Raw genomic sequence first — 20,614 nt, forward strand, 5'->3', positions numbered from 1 at the left:
TTATCGACTTATTGATATAAATTTGAAAATTCATCTTTTGGCATGCCATTAAAAATGTTGATGAAACGGCGGTTAGCGTAATACTGGCGCGTCCCAATTATTTACAGCTATGTTTTTCGGTGTCTTTGGTCATGCAACCAATCAGGAACACCAAACATACTTCTGATTGGCTTTTATGGTGTGGGGTTTACAATATCGGTCATTGACACGTTACATAAAAAGTAACCGAGGTTCCGAGTGGGGAACTTAATTATGAAGAGAAGCCAATTATAAATTGAAATTTCATGTTTATTAAAATTTTCATATCTGTTTATCATGCGATAAAACAGTTGTAATATATCGAACTCGACTTTTATGTAGAAATATCATAAACCTGGGGCGGCATCTCGGTTTTTCCTTACAGACAATGTTCTCGGCCCATATCCTGTAAAGAAAAACCTTCGATGTCGCACCAGGCCATGATATTTCCACATAACAGTCTGTCGCTATTACTATAACTTGTGGAATCTTAAAGTGATAGATAGTTTTATGAATGTAAGTGTCATATCATAGAAACATATTATATGACACATAGCTTTACAAAGTTCAATACTTTTAGTTTGGTTTGTCCAAGTAACATATCCTTTATTAGTGAATTGTTTATCATACGAGTATTATCCGCTCTGCGTCAACATTTTCATGTACTCGTGCCTTTTAGTATTTCTAATGCTAGCATAAGCTAGTGAGTCCTGTCATTGTGGTGATCAAACACACTAATGTTACAATTGAACTTTCAGCCAAAGCTACGAAACCTAAATTGTTTCTAGACATTGGCTATTAATGATGATATTGAAGTGGTCCGTAGTTTCGTAGATGGTTTTTGACATCACTTATGGATCTCTTCAGCACATATGGTGCTCAAATGCAATTTTGAGCAGCGATTCCCTTCGTTTGCAGTCAAATCTAAATAAATGTTTAAATCAGGATTTGTCTGAATGTTAAGCATCGGTCTGTAGTGAAATTTCGTAAAATCTGTGTTTTTTGAGTCCGTTTTGTCACATATATTGCATGTTTTTGACACACCAGAACCTCACGACGCAAAAACATCTCGATGGAGACTGCATAGAAATCCAAAACAAAAATGGGTAATATGTAGAGGTGTCAGGAGGGTAGAATCACATTTCGATTTTCTTAAAAAAAGGATTTAATTTTATATAAATGTTTAAAAAGATGAACACTTACCATGCGATTGACCCATTTTTACAGTCATATCTGGTGTTATGCTTCACATCTGGTGCAGCGGAAATTCACATATAATTTTTACCGATGCTCATTTTTGAGATACATATGGGGTTCCACCCCCGTGTCTTATCACGTAGTTCATGGAAAACATTAATCAAATTTGTGCGAATTCATATTGACATTATAAAACCGAACGAATGCACTAAATGTTTCTGGTATACTGTTTGTCAACTTAAGTTTCCTTTGAAATGTTAACGCTGAATTTACAGCAACTACATCGTTCTTGTGAAGAGAAATATATAAGGCAGTATTGCTTCGCATAATAGACATATCGTTATTATGATGATAACTTAAATAATTTTGTCACGTAGGTAACTGTCATTTTTTTTTCAGGATTCGGCTGTCGGAAAACACCAAGTCTTTTATAAATAGATTGAACATGAAACTGCTTTGGTGTACAGTCTACAAAGGATAGGCAGGTGATAGGCGATCTTCAGGAAAACCTGAATCAGCGGTCACCTGTATTCAGCAGTAACATGGCTTAAACCGCCAAGCAAAAATTGTTAAAAACTTACTTTCTTTTCTCGGTTACATGCTAGAACTACTGTCAACTGCATTGAAACTGAGGGGCACGGGTTCAAGCCCTAGAAGAGGCAACTTTTTTTTCTTCCTTTTTTTTTCTTTGAACATTATTTGTGTCTCTCAGATCACACTTGATAAGAAAAAAGTATTTCATTTTAATTATAAAATTATTATTGGTATTTATTGGCTAAATTGTGCCGAATTTATTATCAAATATGGTACCTGATATTTTCAAAGTCTTTTAAAATAAAAAAACTAGACGGTAAACGTATTTCATATTTGACAAGCACAACCAATATACGTTTAAAAAATATATGCAAACTTTGAAAACAGCCCCTGATTTGAGATAATTTTAAGGATATTTGGAATATAAGGCCCTCCAAGTAGAAAAATGATGAAACAACTACTTAAAATGGGTGGGGTAGGGTAACACTTATATACATATTTCAAACATTTTGCGTAGAAACAATAATTTTGCTGGGTCATTTGTTAGCTGAATGCTATTACATGTATTTGTTTCTTAAAAATGTTCTATAGGAAAACATTTTTTCATAATGATTAAATAATAGAATATTTAGAGTTACTCATTTCTGAAAAAGAGTCCTTCTAATAGCCAAGCCTTCCTTAAGAAAAATCTCCATCACTCGTAAACCATACGGGTAAACTTTGTTTAAATTTTGCATTCTTGTGTCTTTTAAGGTATTTTACTGACCTATGTTGTCAATTTTATAGTTCCTTATAGTGTCCATTAGGGGGCTCATACCGATTCTTTATAAAACATGCATGGTTGTTTGATTTGATTTTTATCAATCTACTAAGCTGCCTGACGTTAGTGACGTCACAGATTATGACGTCAAAAATTAACGTTATCGCTATAGACACAAAAAGCGACATTAAAGAGAGACAAGCAAGCTTAATCATACAGTGAGAAAAGAGAGATATATCATCTTTATTAATGGATAAAGGTAAACATTATTTAATACCAGTCCTAATTAATGGTGTTTCATTTCATATTCATCTTTTGATAAGTTAGATGACAATTTATGCAGGTAGAAATAACAGATAAAGGTGCAGTCATCTTTGTTATTACTAGGGCTTATCACTAGTACTTTATTTTTTATATTTCCTGACAGAAAGCCCCCCAATTATGGTCAAAATTGGTTGATCGGGAGTAGATCTATTGTTATTTTGCGATATTTCTAAATAAAGATTTTTTTTAAGATTAGAAAATCTAGATAGACTTATTCTGTCATTTATCTAGCTAAAATACAGCGATAATTATTTTCTTACACACTATTTTGAAGAAATGTCATCATTTCACACAGTCTGCTTATTAAATACATTTTATAAATATTTTACTTGACATCTAACTTTAAATTATTATTTTTTATATATAATTTGATATTTATTTATCACTATTCAGTTGAATAAATAGATGAATGAATGAATTTATTAATTAACTAACTGATCTATGCTTTTATTATTATAATTCAAGAATTTCAAGGGTGATAAAGATGCCAATTAATGTAATTCGAATTCATATAATCTTCTACAGTATGTATTGTATTTCAACATAGATAATATAGGTATTGTTTCATTATATTTTAATAGATACTTCAAACATGGATACAGAAATAAAGACAGAATCAGAGTCACCCCATAAATTTACTAGCGTTCTTGAACGGAGAAGGATCAAGAGAAAAGAAGAAGACGAGGCGAATATTGAATGGAGTCCGTTAGAGAAGCCAGATAATTCTGCGATAGAAAGTCGGATGGACAACATCATTGAGAATTTAAAAAAGCAGTTTAAGCAAGAAAAGTTTGCAAGAAGACAAGCCCCCAAGGTTAGCACTTCCTATAAAGTTTTTTGTAATAGTGTTGACGCTTTCCTTCGTCATCTAGAGAACCCAAAAGTCAAATATCAAGAATCTAACAGAGAGTTACCTGGAAATGCTGTGAAACCAGACAAAATAACAAGCACTAAACAAATGTCAGTGGACACACCAGCTCAAGACAGTCCAGTTCATGATGAAAGTCTTGATGATGATGATGCTAATGCTGCTGTTGATGATGGTGATGATGTTCAACAAGTGAAACATAAAGAATGTGAACATTTAATTTCTCAGATGCTTAATAACGTTATTTTGCGCGATTCAAAAACCATCAATTGCAGCGAAGTCTCTTCCTTATCAATGCCTCACTTCTTTGGTGAGCCAACAGTCAAGAAACTGGTAACACAAACAAAAGCAGACGACATAAAGCCCATGCCAAGTTTATTCCAAAAGAGACATACGAGCAATGCCTATTTCTTTTCTTTGAAACAAAAGAAGTTGATCAATGGCTGTTTGCTACCATATTTACTTGCGCCTTCTCCATTTATTGGTTTGAACAGGAAGCAAAAGTACATGGAGTTCTATGAAGTTAAGTTCAAACCTGCAGAAGTGTCTCTTCTCATGAGCAATCCAAAATATAAAGTTGGCGATCACATTAGTAAATGTGAGCATCTTCCTGTAAACAAGTGTATTGCAACTACTCAAAAGTCCGATATGCCTAATGGCTTTATTAAATATCAGCAGGTTCAAACAGAGAATAAAAATAAATCGATAACACAAGACATCGGAAAATCCAAGGTTCCTGACTTTAAAAGAATATTCAGCCTCGCTTTGCGTTACAATAAGGTTCCATGCCCAAGAACACTGTCTATATTTGGTTTATATTTTACACCTATACTCTATTTTGGCAGAGAAGCTGAAATGCCACGTTTACCTCACTCTCTAGCAAACTTTACAGATGAACGCAAATCTAAAAGTCATTACCATATAAGAACGTTGCTAACCCTGACAGCTACGACTTCAGTGAAATATGAATTTTTAACAATGGAAATGGACATAATTACAACATCATCGTATTTGAACACAAAACATCCTGCCGTAACAGATTTGGACAGTTATAAATTAAAGCCAGTCAAACACATTGATTCATTCGAAAACGTCTTCTTTGATAATGTGGCGATCACATCATCGCATTTGAACACCGAGTATCCTGCCGTAAAAGATTTGGACAGTGACAAATTGAAGCCAGCCAAACATGATGATACATCGGGAAAAGTCTTCTTTGATAATTTTGAGACAATGGAGAAGAACGACAGTAAACAAGTTGAGGTTCAACCTGAAGAACTTGAAGTAATCATTGATGACGATGACGATGATTCGCCATTTGGGATACTGTCTGTCTATTGCAGAAGTGGAATTCATTCAAGGTAACTACTAAATACTATCTTAAAACAAAACTTTATACTTTATGAGAGATTATGTATACATGTATAACTATTTGCTATTTGATGAAATATTTCTTACTGGAAACCTTATGACTCATTTTATTTATGTGTGAACAACAATCACACACTTCTTACGATTTATTAATTTATTTTTTGTTTCAGATGATTCCACAGATGAAGGCCAATAGATGAACAGAGATAGAAGAATTTTTATTTTTTGGAATTTAAATATTTTTACATTATGATTAAAATATTATAATCAAACGTAATTTGCGTTGTTTTCTTTATTTTTAGCTTATAAATGATGGACATTGTATGTTGTGTCTATCAATATTTACAGGGTTTTCAGTTATCAAAATACTAAAATTGAATGATTACCGTGTTGAGTCTGGCTATGAAAATGAGAAATATTTCAATATCTTTGAAATATAAATCAGATGATGTTTATCAGAGTTATTGCATAACGTATTTACTTTGTCAGACAAATAGTTTGCAAACTAGTGTCAAATAGTTTCAAATGGAAATCAGACATATTGTGCTGTTGATTCAATGGCCTGTTCTTTAAAATATAATATTCTGTTATTAAGTCCCACATATTAAAATTGTTATGTTTGTTTGTTTTGTTTTTGTTTTTGAGTTTTACGTCACATCGACACAGTATAGGTCATATCGCGACGTTCCAGCTTTACTGGTGGAGGAAGACCTCAGGTGCCCTTCCGTGCATTATTTCAGGCACGAACGGGCATCTGAGTAGAACCACCGACGTTCTGTAAGCTAGCTGGATAGCTTCCTCACATGAAAGAATCCAAAGTCCCTGTCGGGATTCGAATCCACAGTGGTGAGGGGCAAGTGGTTTGAAGTCAACGACCTTAACCACTCGGCCACGGACGCCCCAAAATTGTTATGTAAGTAACGTACAATTTCGAAAAAAAAAACTAGATGAAGGATGCTCCCTCACAAAGTGTTGAAATCAATGATTCCGAAGGACCAGAAAATCTAACAACACTGAAGTGAAGTACGGGCCAACTTTTTACAGCTGCCGCACGACACTTGAGAAGTAAAGAAATCTTGAAGAAGGGTGATCCCTCGGAAGCATTAATCACAACAAAATAACATGAACATTGCACACTTGGTTTGATTGAGTTTGTACATGAGGGATATTGAAAAAGTACAACATCCCTCACACCCCTAACACCGGCTTGAGCGGTTCTTATTCTTGCCTGCGTACTTTCTCCCCTAAGATTATGTCATTCAAGAATTCACGTACTTTAAAAAAAATAAACACAATAAATTGTAGTATTGGGGTGTTTCTTGGTAGTTTTGGGGTGTATTGGGATAATAAGACCGACTTCATTTTGTATACGTCATTAGATAATTACAAAACATTTAAATACAGATATGGTAAAGTTCAATAACGTGATGTAATTTTTTGAATCTGTATCTAACCAGGGTCTTTCAAATAGAAAAACCCTGATCTAACAAAAATCATGAATAGTGTTTTATTTAAACGAACATACAGTTGACGATAAGAATTACATGTAGACCATTTTGCAATAAACCTAAATAAGAAATGCTTCTAAAAAAGACTTTGATATACAAAACTGAAGAGAAATTTAGCCAACATGCATATTCTAGAATATTTAGGGATTTGATTTTGCGGCCACCTTTGACGCCATCATTGATATCTCAGCTTCATTTCCATGTTGAGCCAAATGATTCATATTCATTCTAGTAGCATAAATCTTGGTATATGAAACTTGCTATTGGTTGACATCGACAAGTTACCTTGTAAGTTAGGCTGGTGTATAGCACTTATGAATCGTCACCCTAAATGACCTCACGATCAATACACCACCGTCAATTATATAAAAGTCGATTAGTTACTTAAGAGTAATTAAAAACAACAACAACAAACAAACAAACATTTATTTAGCAATTCAGCATAAAAATGCTTTTAGTCACAATATACAAATGGCAAAAATAAAAAAAATGACATGAAATATCACCCGTTATCGAATAATTAAATGTATTTGACTAAGGTAAGTTTAAATTGTAATTCAAATAGAGTGTCAAAGTTGAGAACTATTACATAATTCATTTGAAGGAACTGTTACACGAAGGATGGAGTTCTTATGGTAACTTGTTTGGAGTTCTTACACGGGGGTGGAACCCCATATGTATCTCAAAAATGAGCATCGGTAAAAATTATATGTGAATTTCCGCTGCACCAGATGTGAAGCATAACACCAGATGTGACTGTAAAAAATAGGTCAATCGCCGGGTAAGTGTTCATCTTTTTAAACATTTATATAAATTAAATCCTTTTTTTAAGAAAATCGAAATGTGATTCGACCCTCCTGACTCTCCTCTATTTTACCCATTTTTGTTTTCTATGCAGTCTTCATCGAGATATTCTTTCCGTCGTGGGTTCTGGTGTGTCAAAAACATGCAATGTGAAAGACGAAAATGTCACAAAACGGACTCAAAAAACAGATTTTACAAAATTTCACTACAGACCGATGCTTAACATTCAGACAAATCCTGATTTAAACATTTATTGAGATTTGGCTGCAAACGAAGGGAATCGCTGCTCAAAATTGCATTTGAGCTCCATATGTGCTGAAGAGATCCATATGTGCATAATATGAAAAATTAGCAACATAATTACGCATCACTTTCATAAAGCAATCTATAAGTTATTCTTTCCCCGAGAAAATAACAATAATCGTTAATTATCGACTTATTGATATAAATTTGAAAATTCATCTTTTGGCATGCCATTAAAAATGTTGATGAAACGGCGGTTAGCGTAATACTGGCGCGTCCCAATTATTTACAGCAATGTTTTTCGGTGTCTTTGGTCATGCAACCAATCAGGAACACCAAACATACTTCTGATTGGCTTTTATGGTGTGGGGTTTACAATATCGGTCATTGGCACGTTACATAAAAAGTAACCGAGGTTCCGAGTGGGGAATTTAATTTATGAAGATAAGCCAATTATAAATTGAAATTTCATGTTTATTAAAATTTTCATATCTGTTTATCATGCGATAAAACAGTTGTAATATATCGAACTCGACTTTTATGTAGAAATATCATAAACCTGGGGCGGCATCTCGGTTTTTCCTTACAGACAATGTTCTCGGCCCATATCCTGTAAAGAAAAACCTTCGATGTCGCACCAGGCCATGATATTTCCACATAACAGTCTGTCGCTATTACTATAACTTGTGGAATCTTAAAGTGATAGATAGTTTTATGAATGTAAGTGTCATATCATAGAAACATATTATATGACACATAGCTTTACAAAGTTCAATACTTTCAGTTTGGTTTGTCCAAGTTACATATCCTTTATTAGTGAATTGTTTATCATACGAGTATTATCCGCTCTGCGTCAACATTTTCATGTACTCGGGCCTTTTAGTATTTCTAATGCTAGCATAAGCTAGTGAGTCATGTCATTGTGGTGATCAAACACACTAATGTTACAATTGAACTTTCTGCCAAAGCTACGAAACCTAAATTGTTTCTAGACATTGGCTATTAATGATGATATTAAAGTGGTCCGTAGTTTCGTAGAAGGTTTTTGACATCACTTGTGGATCACTTCAGCACATATGGTGCTCAAATGCAATTTTGAGCAGCGATTCCCTTCGTTTGCAGTCAAATCTCAATAAATATTTAAATCAGGATTTGTCTGAATGTTAAGCATCGGTCTGTAGTGAAATTTCGTAAAATCTGTGTTTTTTGAGTCCGTTTTGTGACATTTTCTTCATTCACATTGCATGTTTTTGACACACCAGAACCTCACGACGGAAAGAACATCTCGATGAAGACTGCATAGAAATCCAAAACAAAAATGGGTAATATAGAGGAGTCAGGAGGGTAGAATCACATTTCGATTTTCTTAAAAAAAAGGATTGAATTTTATATCAATGTTTAAAAAGATGAACACTTACCCGGCGAATGACCTATTTTTACAGTCATATCTGGTGTTATGCTTCACATCTGGTGCAGCGGAAATTCACATATAATTTTTACCGATGCTCATTTTTGAGATACATATGGGGTTCCACCCACGTGATAAATGTGCACAAAGGGGTTGATTCTGCACAACTTCAGTGAATTACCTCCCTTTATTTATTTAGAAACTGAGATAAGTGCATAAATTCTAGTTTTTGGCTACCTAATTGTGAAGAAAATACACAAATACTCTCATTCCAAGTACATTTTGGTCTGAAGAGGTGATTTACATGGTAAAACACATGAAAGAAGGTTTCAATTGTCATATTTGGTTCCTAATGAATGCAAAAGTGGCCAAAAAATGGGTGTAGAAGTCAAATTTTAGGCTATCACTCTGCTGTTAAGTCCAGAGGAACTTGGTTTTTCCATATATTGCATTTTTTATATCCATGAAAGAGAGAAACAAAATATATATAAGTAAATTTTGGCATTTTATTAACATTTAGGCTTGTATTTAAGAGTATATTAGCATATATTTTGAGTAGAAAAATATAGCAGGTGCAGTTTTAAAATACCTAGTTACACCCAAAATGTTGCTATGTGTGTACAAATAGTGTGTAATCCATGATCAGGTCACTTTACAGTTGTTATTAAGTATGTTTGCTAAGCTAAATCTTCATTCAGGAAGTCTATTGGTAATAAAATGTTAAATTTGGGTGAAAAATCACTTATTTTGTTATGGGTTGGGTGATAAAATTGCTCACTGCTACATCCTTTTGTTACAAAATTAGTATTTTGAAGCACTTTTGTAATGAGAACAGTGTAGTTTTGCTATCTGAGTGATTTTATAGAAGTTGTTACAAAATTGGCTTCAGAATAATGAATTATGTATGAAACTCACATGCTTACATTCATTTTCAGAATATCCGAAATGCGGCATAATGGCGCTTGTTAGAAAAAAGGGAACTTCAAAGTTTTAAATGACTTAAGAGTGGTGAAAATGCATCCATATAATTGGTAATTGTATATGCAACTTCATTTATTATTATACATTAGAATACTAAACATTTAATATTGCCTTAAGGTCAGGGTATCGCATTGTAACATGGCCAGCGATTGGCTGAAAAAAGTGCAGGGAAAACCGTATGATTCAATTTATACATGAGGTGATTGGATGAAGATGGGGTATTTTTAAGTATAAAAACTAATTTTGAAAGTAACACTACATTGTTTTCTGAAGAAAATGAAATATTTCAGGAGTCTCTATGATAATTTTGACTTGGATATTTGCATTTATAGAAAGTGTATGTCAGTGCTGTGATCAGCAGAAAATTTCTATGAAATGGGGGGTAATCCTCTTTGAAGTCATTTTGCAAAAAATTTAGTTGGCTACCCCTATATAACAGGAACATTTTTATGTGTCAGGCATTTCATTCTGCTAGAAAAATCACCTCTTTAGCATGAAAACTCAATTTAAAGGTATGATAAGGGACCATTTCTTATAATTAAGTCTATGGAAATATCAATATGAGTGTCTGACCACAGCAGGTGTACTAGTCCGTAATTTCAGGGGAGAGAACTCCAGGCATTCCGTATGATTACGGTACGTGAAAGATACGAGAAAAAGCGTCTACATCCTGGAGATAATAAACAACTGTTGTCGTTTTTTAATGGTTAACTTAAAAGGTAATTATAATTTTAGACATACAGGTACGAAAATATTTTCCTTAGTTTATGGTGATTTAAAAGGCGGTCACTGTTCACGTGACATTTCTTATCAACTTCTTGTAAATAACTCTGAGTGTGTACGTACAGATTACATTGACCAGTGGAATAACCTAGATGAAAACATTGTTCTCAGTGAAAGTGTTTTGACATTTAAAACTTTACTCGACCGGAGCTGGCAAAGTCAAAGATTTAATACAAGTGACATTTACTGAAGTTAACTTGATAATACTGTATAGGAGGAGCTTACAAGCCATCTTGGCTTAAATGCTCAGAAGAAGAAGAAGGTAAAGGTAATGTAAGTTTAAATCTCGGTGGAACATCGATATGATTATCTACTGTATGTATTTATTCCAGTTAAACAAAACAAATTCTTTGAATAGTCAAAAACAGGCAGCCAAAATACTACGAAGTAATATATTTTGGTATAAATATGTATTTATTTTGTTTAAACAATAAAGTTACAATGTCATTTTGAAATTCTTTGCTGAAATGTTTTGCTCGTTGTTTTCAGATATGTTGATTTGTTTGAGATAACTGAATGATTTGTTTGAGATAATAATGGGTCAGTATGCCAGTGTGTTTATTGTTCCAGCTGGAAAAGCAATAAATAAAGTTACCAATCCTAGCAAGCCTAACTGGATTACTGCACATGCCATTGCTTCTGAGTGTAAGAGCTTTAAGTTAATTCTTTTCTATACATGTACTGTATGTCACATATAATGTAAGAATTTGACGCTGCTCTTTAAGTGACACCCTTGACCTGTCTTATTTTGTAAAAACAAGACTTTATAGAAAAAAAACTAAATCATTTTCAAAAAGATTACTTTTTCATTTAACCTGATATTACAATGTATATATCATCATTACAAAATCTAATGCCCATTTGTTATTTAGCTATAATAGCCTTCAGAATATAACCTGACCTATATATACAGTAATGTATGCAGACTTAAACCTATGACATTGAATGATGACATCAACTTTACCCATGCTTGACCTATTCTTGAATTCTTAAGCCTTAAAATTTGGAACTTGTCTAACAAAAGTTTTTTGGGTGACCGTGTGCGTAATTTAAAGGTCATTATAATGTCCCTCTTGTTTCAGTAAGTATTGCAGAGGTGGAGAGATTGTGGATACGGTTTCAGCAACTAGGCTGTAATAAAGATGGTGAGTTGACAGACGAAGCCATCAGAAAGTCAGAATATAACCAGGATGTGTTCATGAGAAATGTAAATCTTATATTTTTACTTCTTACTAATACTTTAAAAACATTTATTTCTAAGATAAATCCTAGTTCTCAGTCATAGATGAATTTATGTAGAACATTTCTTTGTTATATCTGAAGAACTTATTCTAAATGAGGGAGGATAAGGCCTTCGTTCATTTAGAGCTAATCATTTGTGAAGCACATATTTTACTACATGATCATACATTTTGTGTATGTCAAAAGCTTCAGTCATCTACCACTATATCAGTTTGATTCTTGGTTAACTTAGCATTGAACATTAAATTAGGAATATCATCCAGAAGACATCTGGGGCGCTCTTTCGTGCATAATTTCAGGCACAAGCAGGTATCTGAGTAACAGCACAGAACTTCAGTAAGGTATCTTAATAGCTTCTTTACATGAAAGAATCCAAAGTCCCTTATTCAGGATTCGAACCAACAGCAGTGTCAGGACTAAGTGATTTGAAGTCTGCCACTTTAATCACTTGGCCAGGGTGGCCTGTATTAAAATCAGTTAGAAACTGGGTATAGTAAGTGGGGATAAAAATTGTAAATTGAGTCATACTTATTGCTTCTTCAATATACCACATTTTATGGATTTTGAATATTAAAACATTTCTCAAAGTGAGTTTTACTCATGTATTTATCTGAAACTTGGATTTTTGAAAAATATCAAAATTAGATTACTCATGCAGCTTTGAATAAAATAAATTTTAAAAACACTATTTATTTTTTGCAGATTCTCAGAAAATATATGGATGGGACTACAAAGAAAATTACTTTTGAAAACTTTTTACGGGCATTGAAGTGGTGTGAGCAGGCAACTTTGGATGAGAAAATAAGAGGTCAGTATAAATATAGGAGGACTGAAATCAGATTGGAGACTTTGTATTTATTATCATCATTCACCAATGAAATTGAAAGGGGTTGTTAAAATGATGTCAACGTTGACTGTAAATGGACTTAAATATCTTAGAATTGGTAGCAAAACCTGGCATGAATTTATGTCTGAATGAGGAAATGAGGCTCACAAATACATTCATCAAATAGTACTAATAGTTAATTACTTCTGGCTCTTAAATATAACATTAAAGGACATAATTTTCATATTCAGTCATATTCACTTTTGACTTCGAATACTTGTTCACTACTAGTATGTTTTTTTAAAAGGCAAATAAACCCTGAAAGTCATTTGCACTTTATTATTTCCCTTTTTTGATTTAGAATATTTTCTCAAAAAACTGTCACAAATATTCACTACAGACTTAATTACATGCTAACTATTAACATTATAAACAGGTAATTCTGCCATTGCTTTTTATTATTTAAACCTGGTTTCAATATACATGTATTATAGTTAATATTAGTTGATAATCTACAGGCAGCATACTCCAATTGAATATTACATACATGTATAAGGTGTGGAAAGCTTAACATAGCAACTATTGTCTTGTATACTCCTGTCATAACCTATTTTCTTCTATTTTTAGAGATAAATGTCATACCATAAACTTCCTATTAAATGCCCCTTCCCTAATAAAAACCCCACTCCCAGGTTTTTTGATAAGGAAAAAAATCAAGTCGCCAATGCTGAACTCAAGAGTAAATCCATAATATTATTCAAATTCTTCAGAATCCATTTATTTAATAGGAAACTGTGTCTAAACATAAATTTCATATTTGTTGTCTTTGTAGCTATCTTTCACATGTTAAACAATGGAAATCCTGTAAATCCAGACCTAATGGTGAAGATTCTGGAAAGAGTGTATCCAAGTGATAAAGGGGTTAGTATTTCTATCAAGATTTCAGCTTAAAGGCACATTAATACAGCTAGCTCACAGAAATATTGGTAGTTCTACTCAGGTGCCTGCAAGTGCCTGAAATAATGCACAGTAGGGCATCTGGGTACTTCCTCCGCCAGTAAAGTGGAAAAGGTGCTATTATGACTGGAACAAAAGTGGAAAGATTTTTTGAGTAAAGGCAAATCCAGCAAGTATAAAGCAACTGTTATTTATTATTATATTTGAAAAAGGAACATTTGATAAATAGAAATTATAATAGATGCTGTGGGAAACTGTATTTGTTTACAAATTACCTCATAAAGTTAATAAAAAAGTCTCTATGTTTATAAAATTAATGTAAAAATATTCTTTTTTAAAACAAACTACATTTGATATTAAAATAGCTTTAATGTCTTTTAGGAGCCTATTCAGAGGATTGTTGAATTGTTTTTTCAAATTATGGACAGAGATGGAAATGGTAAGTTTTAATTGGCTTTCTTTGAATGTTACTACGATTTCTTTTATTTACTTGACAATAAGTTCAGTTATAGTGATGAGTTTTCTGTATGAAAGTCAATATGAAATAAAATTAATAGATTTTCTGAGGCATAATGGGCCTTTAAGCTAAATCTTAAAAATATAAAATCTTATCATACACATTTTTTTCATACATAAGAAGAGCTGTCTCTGTACTTTAAAAAAATTGCCCCAAAGTGGAGCTTTAAATCAAATTGGTAGACATATTTAACTGGATGTGCTCTGGCAAAGGGCATCTAAGAATTAAAACATAGCAAGATTTAAGGAAAACCACTCGGTGAATGATTTCCTCTTTCGAGATTATTTTGTATATGTCTTAGGTTTTAAGGCATATGAACAGACAGTCACAGACAGAGCTGTGCATGGCTAGATTTCATTACAAATTCTTTCTAGTGACAGTTTCATAAACTTCCATTAATCAAATCAGTCTAGTGGTTCAACTTGTGATTTTAGAATTTATTTGTCATTGTACTTGTAACTAGGTCAGATAGAAGAGGATGGTTTTCATGCAGGGGTTAAACGTATACCACCAGCAATACTTGAACAGACTCTGGGCTTCAATATACTGCCAGATGAGATGAAAGAAAGATTACACAAAAACTTACAAGAGGTAAAAAGTTGTCTCATTAATGTAAAAATTAAGGCATGTTTAATTTTTCTGTCACCAGGGGGCTGAGTGTCTGTTATTTGTCTCAGATAATGTGAAATTGTGGACAAAGACTTTCTTATCCCCCAGTAGTAGACCAGTCTAAGACTTCCTTCTTTTCTAGGATTAAGACCATTCCTAAACAAGCCTGATTTTCAGACTCGGGTCTATTATCAGTTATATATCGTCCATACTTTCTGGCTGTCAACACACTAGAAGTCACATTTCTGATCTAATCTTCATCAAAATTTGTCAGATTATTTGGCTTATTAAACGTCCATTTAGCTCAAGAAATGCTACTATTTGATAATTTCTTAAAAGTTTTTTTTTTATTTTTGGTGTCCAATTACAGTGTTCAAAAAAGTTACTGAGCCATCTTTTGCTTCTTTTACTGTTTGGAAGTCAAGTACAGTTATATAGTGATTAAGCACTTTGTATGGAAGTCAAAATACCACATTTTGCTACTATAATGGCAAATTATTTCACACTCATTACTACATCTTTTAGCTGATAATCATCAAGTATAAGCTCTAAATTCATTACTTAAACATTGTAAGACACATTTTTGCCCTAAATTCTAAACAACAAAAATAAAAACATTTTAATTCTGAAGCTACATGCACCTTTGAATAAAGAATGTAAAAATTGTATAATCATTTTTTATTTTGAATGTTTAGTTCCGATCAGAAAGTCAACAGGGTCGTGGTACTGGGCGTGGTACAGTTCCACCACAGGCAAGATTGACACCAAGGCGTGCTCAACAAGTACCCCCTGATATGGCTCTTAGGGAAGTTTCAGATAAGATATGGAAGAAAGACTGGGTCAGAGTTGGAAATAAACTAGGATTTTTCTCACAGGATATAGATGAAATACAGAGAGCATATCCAAACAACCCACAGCATCAGGTAACACCTTTGTTGTGATTATTAGATACAAGGAATTAGGTTTAAATAAGTTAAAATAAAGGACACTTATGTGTGACTTACTTTTAGTTTTGGGAATACATCTGATTTGATACAGATACTTTGAACTCTCTAAATAGGAGACTTTATGGGGTACGATATGCATCTGATATAGTAATTTTGGACTCTGAAAAAAATAACAAGGCTACCCATTATGGGGTACAATATGCACTTGATAAAGATATTTTGGACTCTGAAAATGAAATTTAATATGTGATACTATATGCATTTGATATAGATTATTTGGAAACCAGGCTTAATTGATATGATCCAATAATAATTTCTATTGGAACTGATGATCATGTGGTTCAATGCTGTAGGTTTTTTTGGTTATAATTTACAAGGTATGAAATAAACTGGTATATTGTGATGCAGCCACGACTGGTGCAGAACCTTTGTTAACAATGATATTTTCTTAATATTTGATCAAAACATATCACCTACTCCTACAATAAAGATGATTAAAAGTAATTACTTAAAATTACTGCTATTATTTTTTAACAAATATGAAGACATTTTTGTCAATATTTATAGGTATATCAGATGTTAAAACAATGGCGAGAACGTGACGGGGATGAGGCACAAGCAGAAGTTCTAGAGAAGGCCTTGATAGAGTGTGGAATGACAGATGCCGCAATAATTATGACTAGCTATTGATATAAACAGTCAATAGGTTACTTATCAATAGCTGGTTAAAGTAATAGCTGGTCAATAACTCGTCATTAGCTCTTCTGTAGACAGTGTGGACAGTGGACCATGTCACAATGATGAAAATACATGTACACTTCACTCACTGAGCTCCGTCATCGGAATGAGTACCACCAAACACCAGTATCTTTCTGGAGCATAAACAAACTTATATTTTTCTGGAGCATATACACTTATATTTTTCTGGAGCATAGACAAACTTATATTTTTCTGGAGCATAAACAAACTTATATTTTTCTGTAGCATATACACTTATATTTTTCTGGAGCATAGACAAACTTATATTTTTCTGGAGCATATACACTTATATTTTTCTGGAGCATAGACAAACTTATATTTTTCTGGAGCATAAACAAACTTATATTTTTCTGTAGCATATGAATTTACCCTGCCAAAGCAAACATTTTTTTTTACATAATTATAGTGTTGGATTAGTAAGATCATATTTTATGGAAAAAGGCAGGAAAGTGTATAAAATAGACTTGTGACTGATATCAAGAGTTATGCAATGAATAAATGACATGATGATTGTGAAACAATTATGAGCCTATCATAAATTCTAGAAAAATATTCATATTGGATATTATTCAATAACACATTTTTGGTACATTTGTTGTTTTACACATTTTTTTTAACTAACCTGGCACTAAGTAGCAGAGTTAGGTGTAACAGGATTTTCCTCGCTGCATCTGTGATATGTCATCTATCTCTTTCCATTTTCATTGAATCATTCCCTTCTGGTGCTATTGAGTCATTAAAGGTGAACTTTGACCGCTTGAAACCTTGACTTAATTATTCAATTATTCTATTTTCTTCACAACTTTGGTTTACATTATTACTCTTTGGTAAAGAATTAGCAAGACCAGTGAGTCACAGAGAGTACTGACAGTATTTTTGTAGTGTGTGTAATTATACATGTGTAAGATTTTATGGACACATAAAATAATTAATGTTGTTGGCTTCCTTTTTTCCCTTCAATTATAAAATTTTTCTAAAACAGAATTGTTAGGTCAACAATGGTTCTTAAGTTTTTACATCGTCTTAGCCAATTAGGTCATAGGTTAAGATCATGTCATGCATTCTAACCAATCTGGGCTCCAAAGTTTTCATAGTGAAAATTTTATGGCGTAGGACTAGTCCAATTTCTTTAAGCAGTTGAAATTAATATTTATTCAGACATTTTTACCAATAATAGATATATATTTTAATTTACAATATTAATGGTATAAAATTTTCAATACCATCTGTTTTAACTATGTTTTTTTTTTATGTCCAATAAATTAATTTAAAGTAATTGAACATGTTTATTATTATTTTACCATATGAACATAACTATCAAGTGTTAGTGTATCCTTGTTTGTTTGGCACAAGGCACTTAATACTCAACATGGAATAAAGTAAATAAATGTTAGTTATAATGCTTGGTTGGTGTAAGGAGTTTAGTATCACAACAGTTTCAATAAACAAGGGTTGTTTTAAAAGTAAAAGCAGCTCTAACTGTTCGCATCTTAATTTACATACACAATTTTACAATATACAAATATTAGAACATGTCCTTATATATACAGTGAAAAAATCAATATTATATTTTTGAAAATAACAATTCTGTGAATTTCAAATGACTGGGGGTTCATGACCTGGCATACGCTAACAATACAATAAATGACGTTCATGACGTAAAATAAATACATTTTAGGATCCCTGTACTTATGAAAATATTCTAAATTTCATGGAATATGTAAATGCAAGACCCTTAGTCCTATTACTTTTTGAACAACCCTAGTAAACAAGCACATTTCATGCTTGAGTCGACTTGGTTAGAGAAATATGAAACTATATTTAGACTGTTTGGCAAGGATTCTGTGCATCATATGATCCATCAACCAATTCTCGTATAAACACATTTTCGTAGGTATTTTGGAATTATTCTTTTTCAAAATTCGACCAATAACTTTGTAAACTATAGGCAGCAGATGATGTAGTTTTATACACTATTAAGTACTTAAGAGAAGTTAGTGCATAAAAATTGTATATGACACGCTGATTTTGAAACATATGTTTCCAAAATAATGTACATGTTCATTTAAAGTTAACTTAGAACGCTTTTTTAAGTTTCTTTTTCCTGTAATATTGAATCATCCCTCCATTTTGGAAAAAGTTGCTTTCTGGTTCAGGAATTCTACCTCTCAACCCAGTGATTATTGGTACGAGCCATACTATCAACTATCTGTTCTCATATGATACCAGTCCTGGTTTAAGTTCTTTGAGAGTTGTTCAAATCAATACAAAGCTAAAATTCATGATAATCAAGCTAAAACTATCATACTCTAAGTAATTTTGAGTCAACCCTTAATTTTGAATCATCTATAGTAAGAAGAAACACAAACATTCTGTTATAATTTGTTTTAATTTCAAAACTATTTGATACATTTATATGATACATAAATGTTAAAAAAGTAACAATAATCCATGGTCAAGCACAGAAATAAAAAAACAACAATAATAAAGGCACATATATTCTGTTATTCTGTTAATGTTAAATTCAAAACTACAAATGTATTATACATGTGCGATATATGAATATTAAAAAAAAAAACTATATTATTACAATCAAGTAAAACTGTGTTTACTTTTTCTTTAAAATACATTTTCTTAAGATAATTGTTTACAGAAGTGATTGATTGTAAGTCATGTATATATTTTTCAAAACATACTGTAATGATTTTAATGGATGAAAATACAAGGAATAACAAACGAGGAATTTGTAGAGAACTATAAGAAGAGATTCTAGAACATTTGCCCCCAGTTCATTTGCCCGCTCATTTTGCAGAGCTGGACAGTTGCTCCCTCACATGTTTCCCCTCCCAAACCCAACCCAAAAGTATTTGAAGGGTGGGCATTTGTCTCCGTGTTAAAAATTTGAAGCGTGGACATATGTCATTTAATTAATTTCTTTGCAGTTTGTTTGGTTCTCTCTTTCGCAGATATCACTACTGTTTTCTTTTTGTTAATGTTCAACAAAATAGACTGAACATAATAATAAATCGGTGATCTTAAAAAAGGGAGGCAAATGTCCGTGAGTCAATTGTCTGAGGCAGCAAATGTCTGTTTTCCATAAGGAGATGCTGCATGCTATATAACTAAGCTGAGGGCATTTTAGTTTCCTAAACAAATGTGAACACATGGCCTTGATTTAATTAACTTTTATGAAGGTCCAGAAGGCAATGCCACATGCCAAATCTTTGTTTCAGAATGTTATATGCACTGCCCTTTATAAGCCTTTGCACTAGGACAGTGTCAATTTTGACCCTAGGACATGATATATGTAACTTATGTAGAAAGCCTTAAGGTGATGCTACATGCCAACTATCTGGACATTGTAGGTTTAAACCTTTACCATGCTAAATATCATGTCCATTTTTCAATATAGACCAAAACATTGATTATATTTCAGGAAAATTTCGAATAATTTTTACTGGCTGAATAGTGAAAAGTGCAGACCATGATCTTGGTTAGCATTGGTCATGTGGGTAAAACCTGTTGCCATCAGCAAACTGAGAGTTAAATACTCATTTATAAGTCTATATTTTAGCTACTGTGACTAACTAGACAAACTGTTTGCATAATGTTTTTAGAGAGCCACTTAAGGATCATTCTCGTGAAGTTTCATCAAAATCTACAGGGTGATTAATGACAAGATGTTGTTTAAAGAAATTGTGGATAACCACACACAACACATAATGGCTATCACAACTGTTAATAACTGAAAATTAAATTACATTTTGTAAGTTTTTGTATTATGTTCGCTGACTCATATTAACCAGATAACTGTATTGTATCATCATTTTAACTTGACTTTAATGCCCTCATGTCTGTGTTAAAGTTGATGCTATTAAAATGTAACCGTGAAAATCCTTTTAATGTTGCACTAAGGAAAATATTTCTGGTCTCACTGTTGTTCAAAACAAACATTCTA

General features: G+C 32.6%; 2 protein-coding genes across 5 annotated transcripts; both read left to right on the plus strand.

The window, feature by feature from the left end:
• The first annotated feature begins 2,540 nt into the window (after nt 1-2,540).
• LOC132721656 (uncharacterized) lies at nt 2,541-5,348 on the plus strand. Its single transcript, XM_060705996.1, has 3 exons — nt 2,541-2,768; nt 3,415-5,062; nt 5,243-5,348. Exons 1-3 carry the CDS (start codon nt 2,759-2,761, stop codon nt 5,244-5,246), a joined length of 1,662 nt encoding a protein of 553 aa, XP_060561979.1. The 5' UTR covers nt 2,541-2,758; the 3' UTR covers nt 5,247-5,348.
• Nucleotides 5,349-10,601: 5,253 nt separating this feature from the next.
• LOC132721881 (uncharacterized) lies at nt 10,602-16,736 on the plus strand. Of its 4 annotated transcripts, none has more exons than XM_060706268.1 (9): nt 10,602-10,735; nt 11,289-11,444; nt 11,882-12,006; nt 12,744-12,849; nt 13,700-13,788; nt 14,206-14,263; nt 14,805-14,932; nt 15,646-15,873; nt 16,465-16,736. In XM_060706268.1, exons 2-9 carry the CDS (start codon nt 11,336-11,338, stop codon nt 16,585-16,587), a joined length of 966 nt encoding a protein of 321 aa, XP_060562251.1. In that variant the 5' UTR covers nt 10,602-10,735; nt 11,289-11,335; the 3' UTR covers nt 16,588-16,736. The 4 variants fall into 4 exon arrangements, with proteins under 4 accessions (XP_060562251.1, XP_060562258.1, XP_060562265.1 ...); XM_060706275.1 differs by having other exon boundaries at nt 10,666-10,759; XM_060706282.1 differs by having other exon boundaries at nt 10,667-10,735; nt 11,370-11,444.
• Nucleotides 16,737-20,614: the final 3,878 nt, after the last annotated feature.

Source organism: Ruditapes philippinarum, unplaced genomic scaffold, assembly GCF_026571515.1.
Source record: "Ruditapes philippinarum isolate M1 unplaced genomic scaffold, ASM2657151v2 ctg1589_1_1_1_1, whole genome shotgun sequence".
NCBI lineage: Eukaryota > Metazoa > Mollusca > Bivalvia > Venerida > Veneridae > Ruditapes > Ruditapes philippinarum.

What these genes read in the sequence shown, in the direction of transcription:
- LOC132721881 (XM_060706260.1), top strand. Translation starts at nt 10,720, where the DNA reads ATGGTTAACTTAAAAGGTAATTATAATTTTAGACATACAG. An exon ending in ACATGCCATTGCTTCTGAGT is followed by an intron (nt 11,445 to 11,881) that starts GTAAGAGCTTTA and finishes CTCTTGTTTCAG; the next exon opens with TAAGTATTGCAGAGGTGGAG. An exon ending in CAAACAACCCACAGCATCAG is followed by an intron (nt 15,874 to 16,464) that starts GTAACACCTTTG and finishes CAATATTTATAG; the next exon opens with GTATATCAGATGTTAAAACA.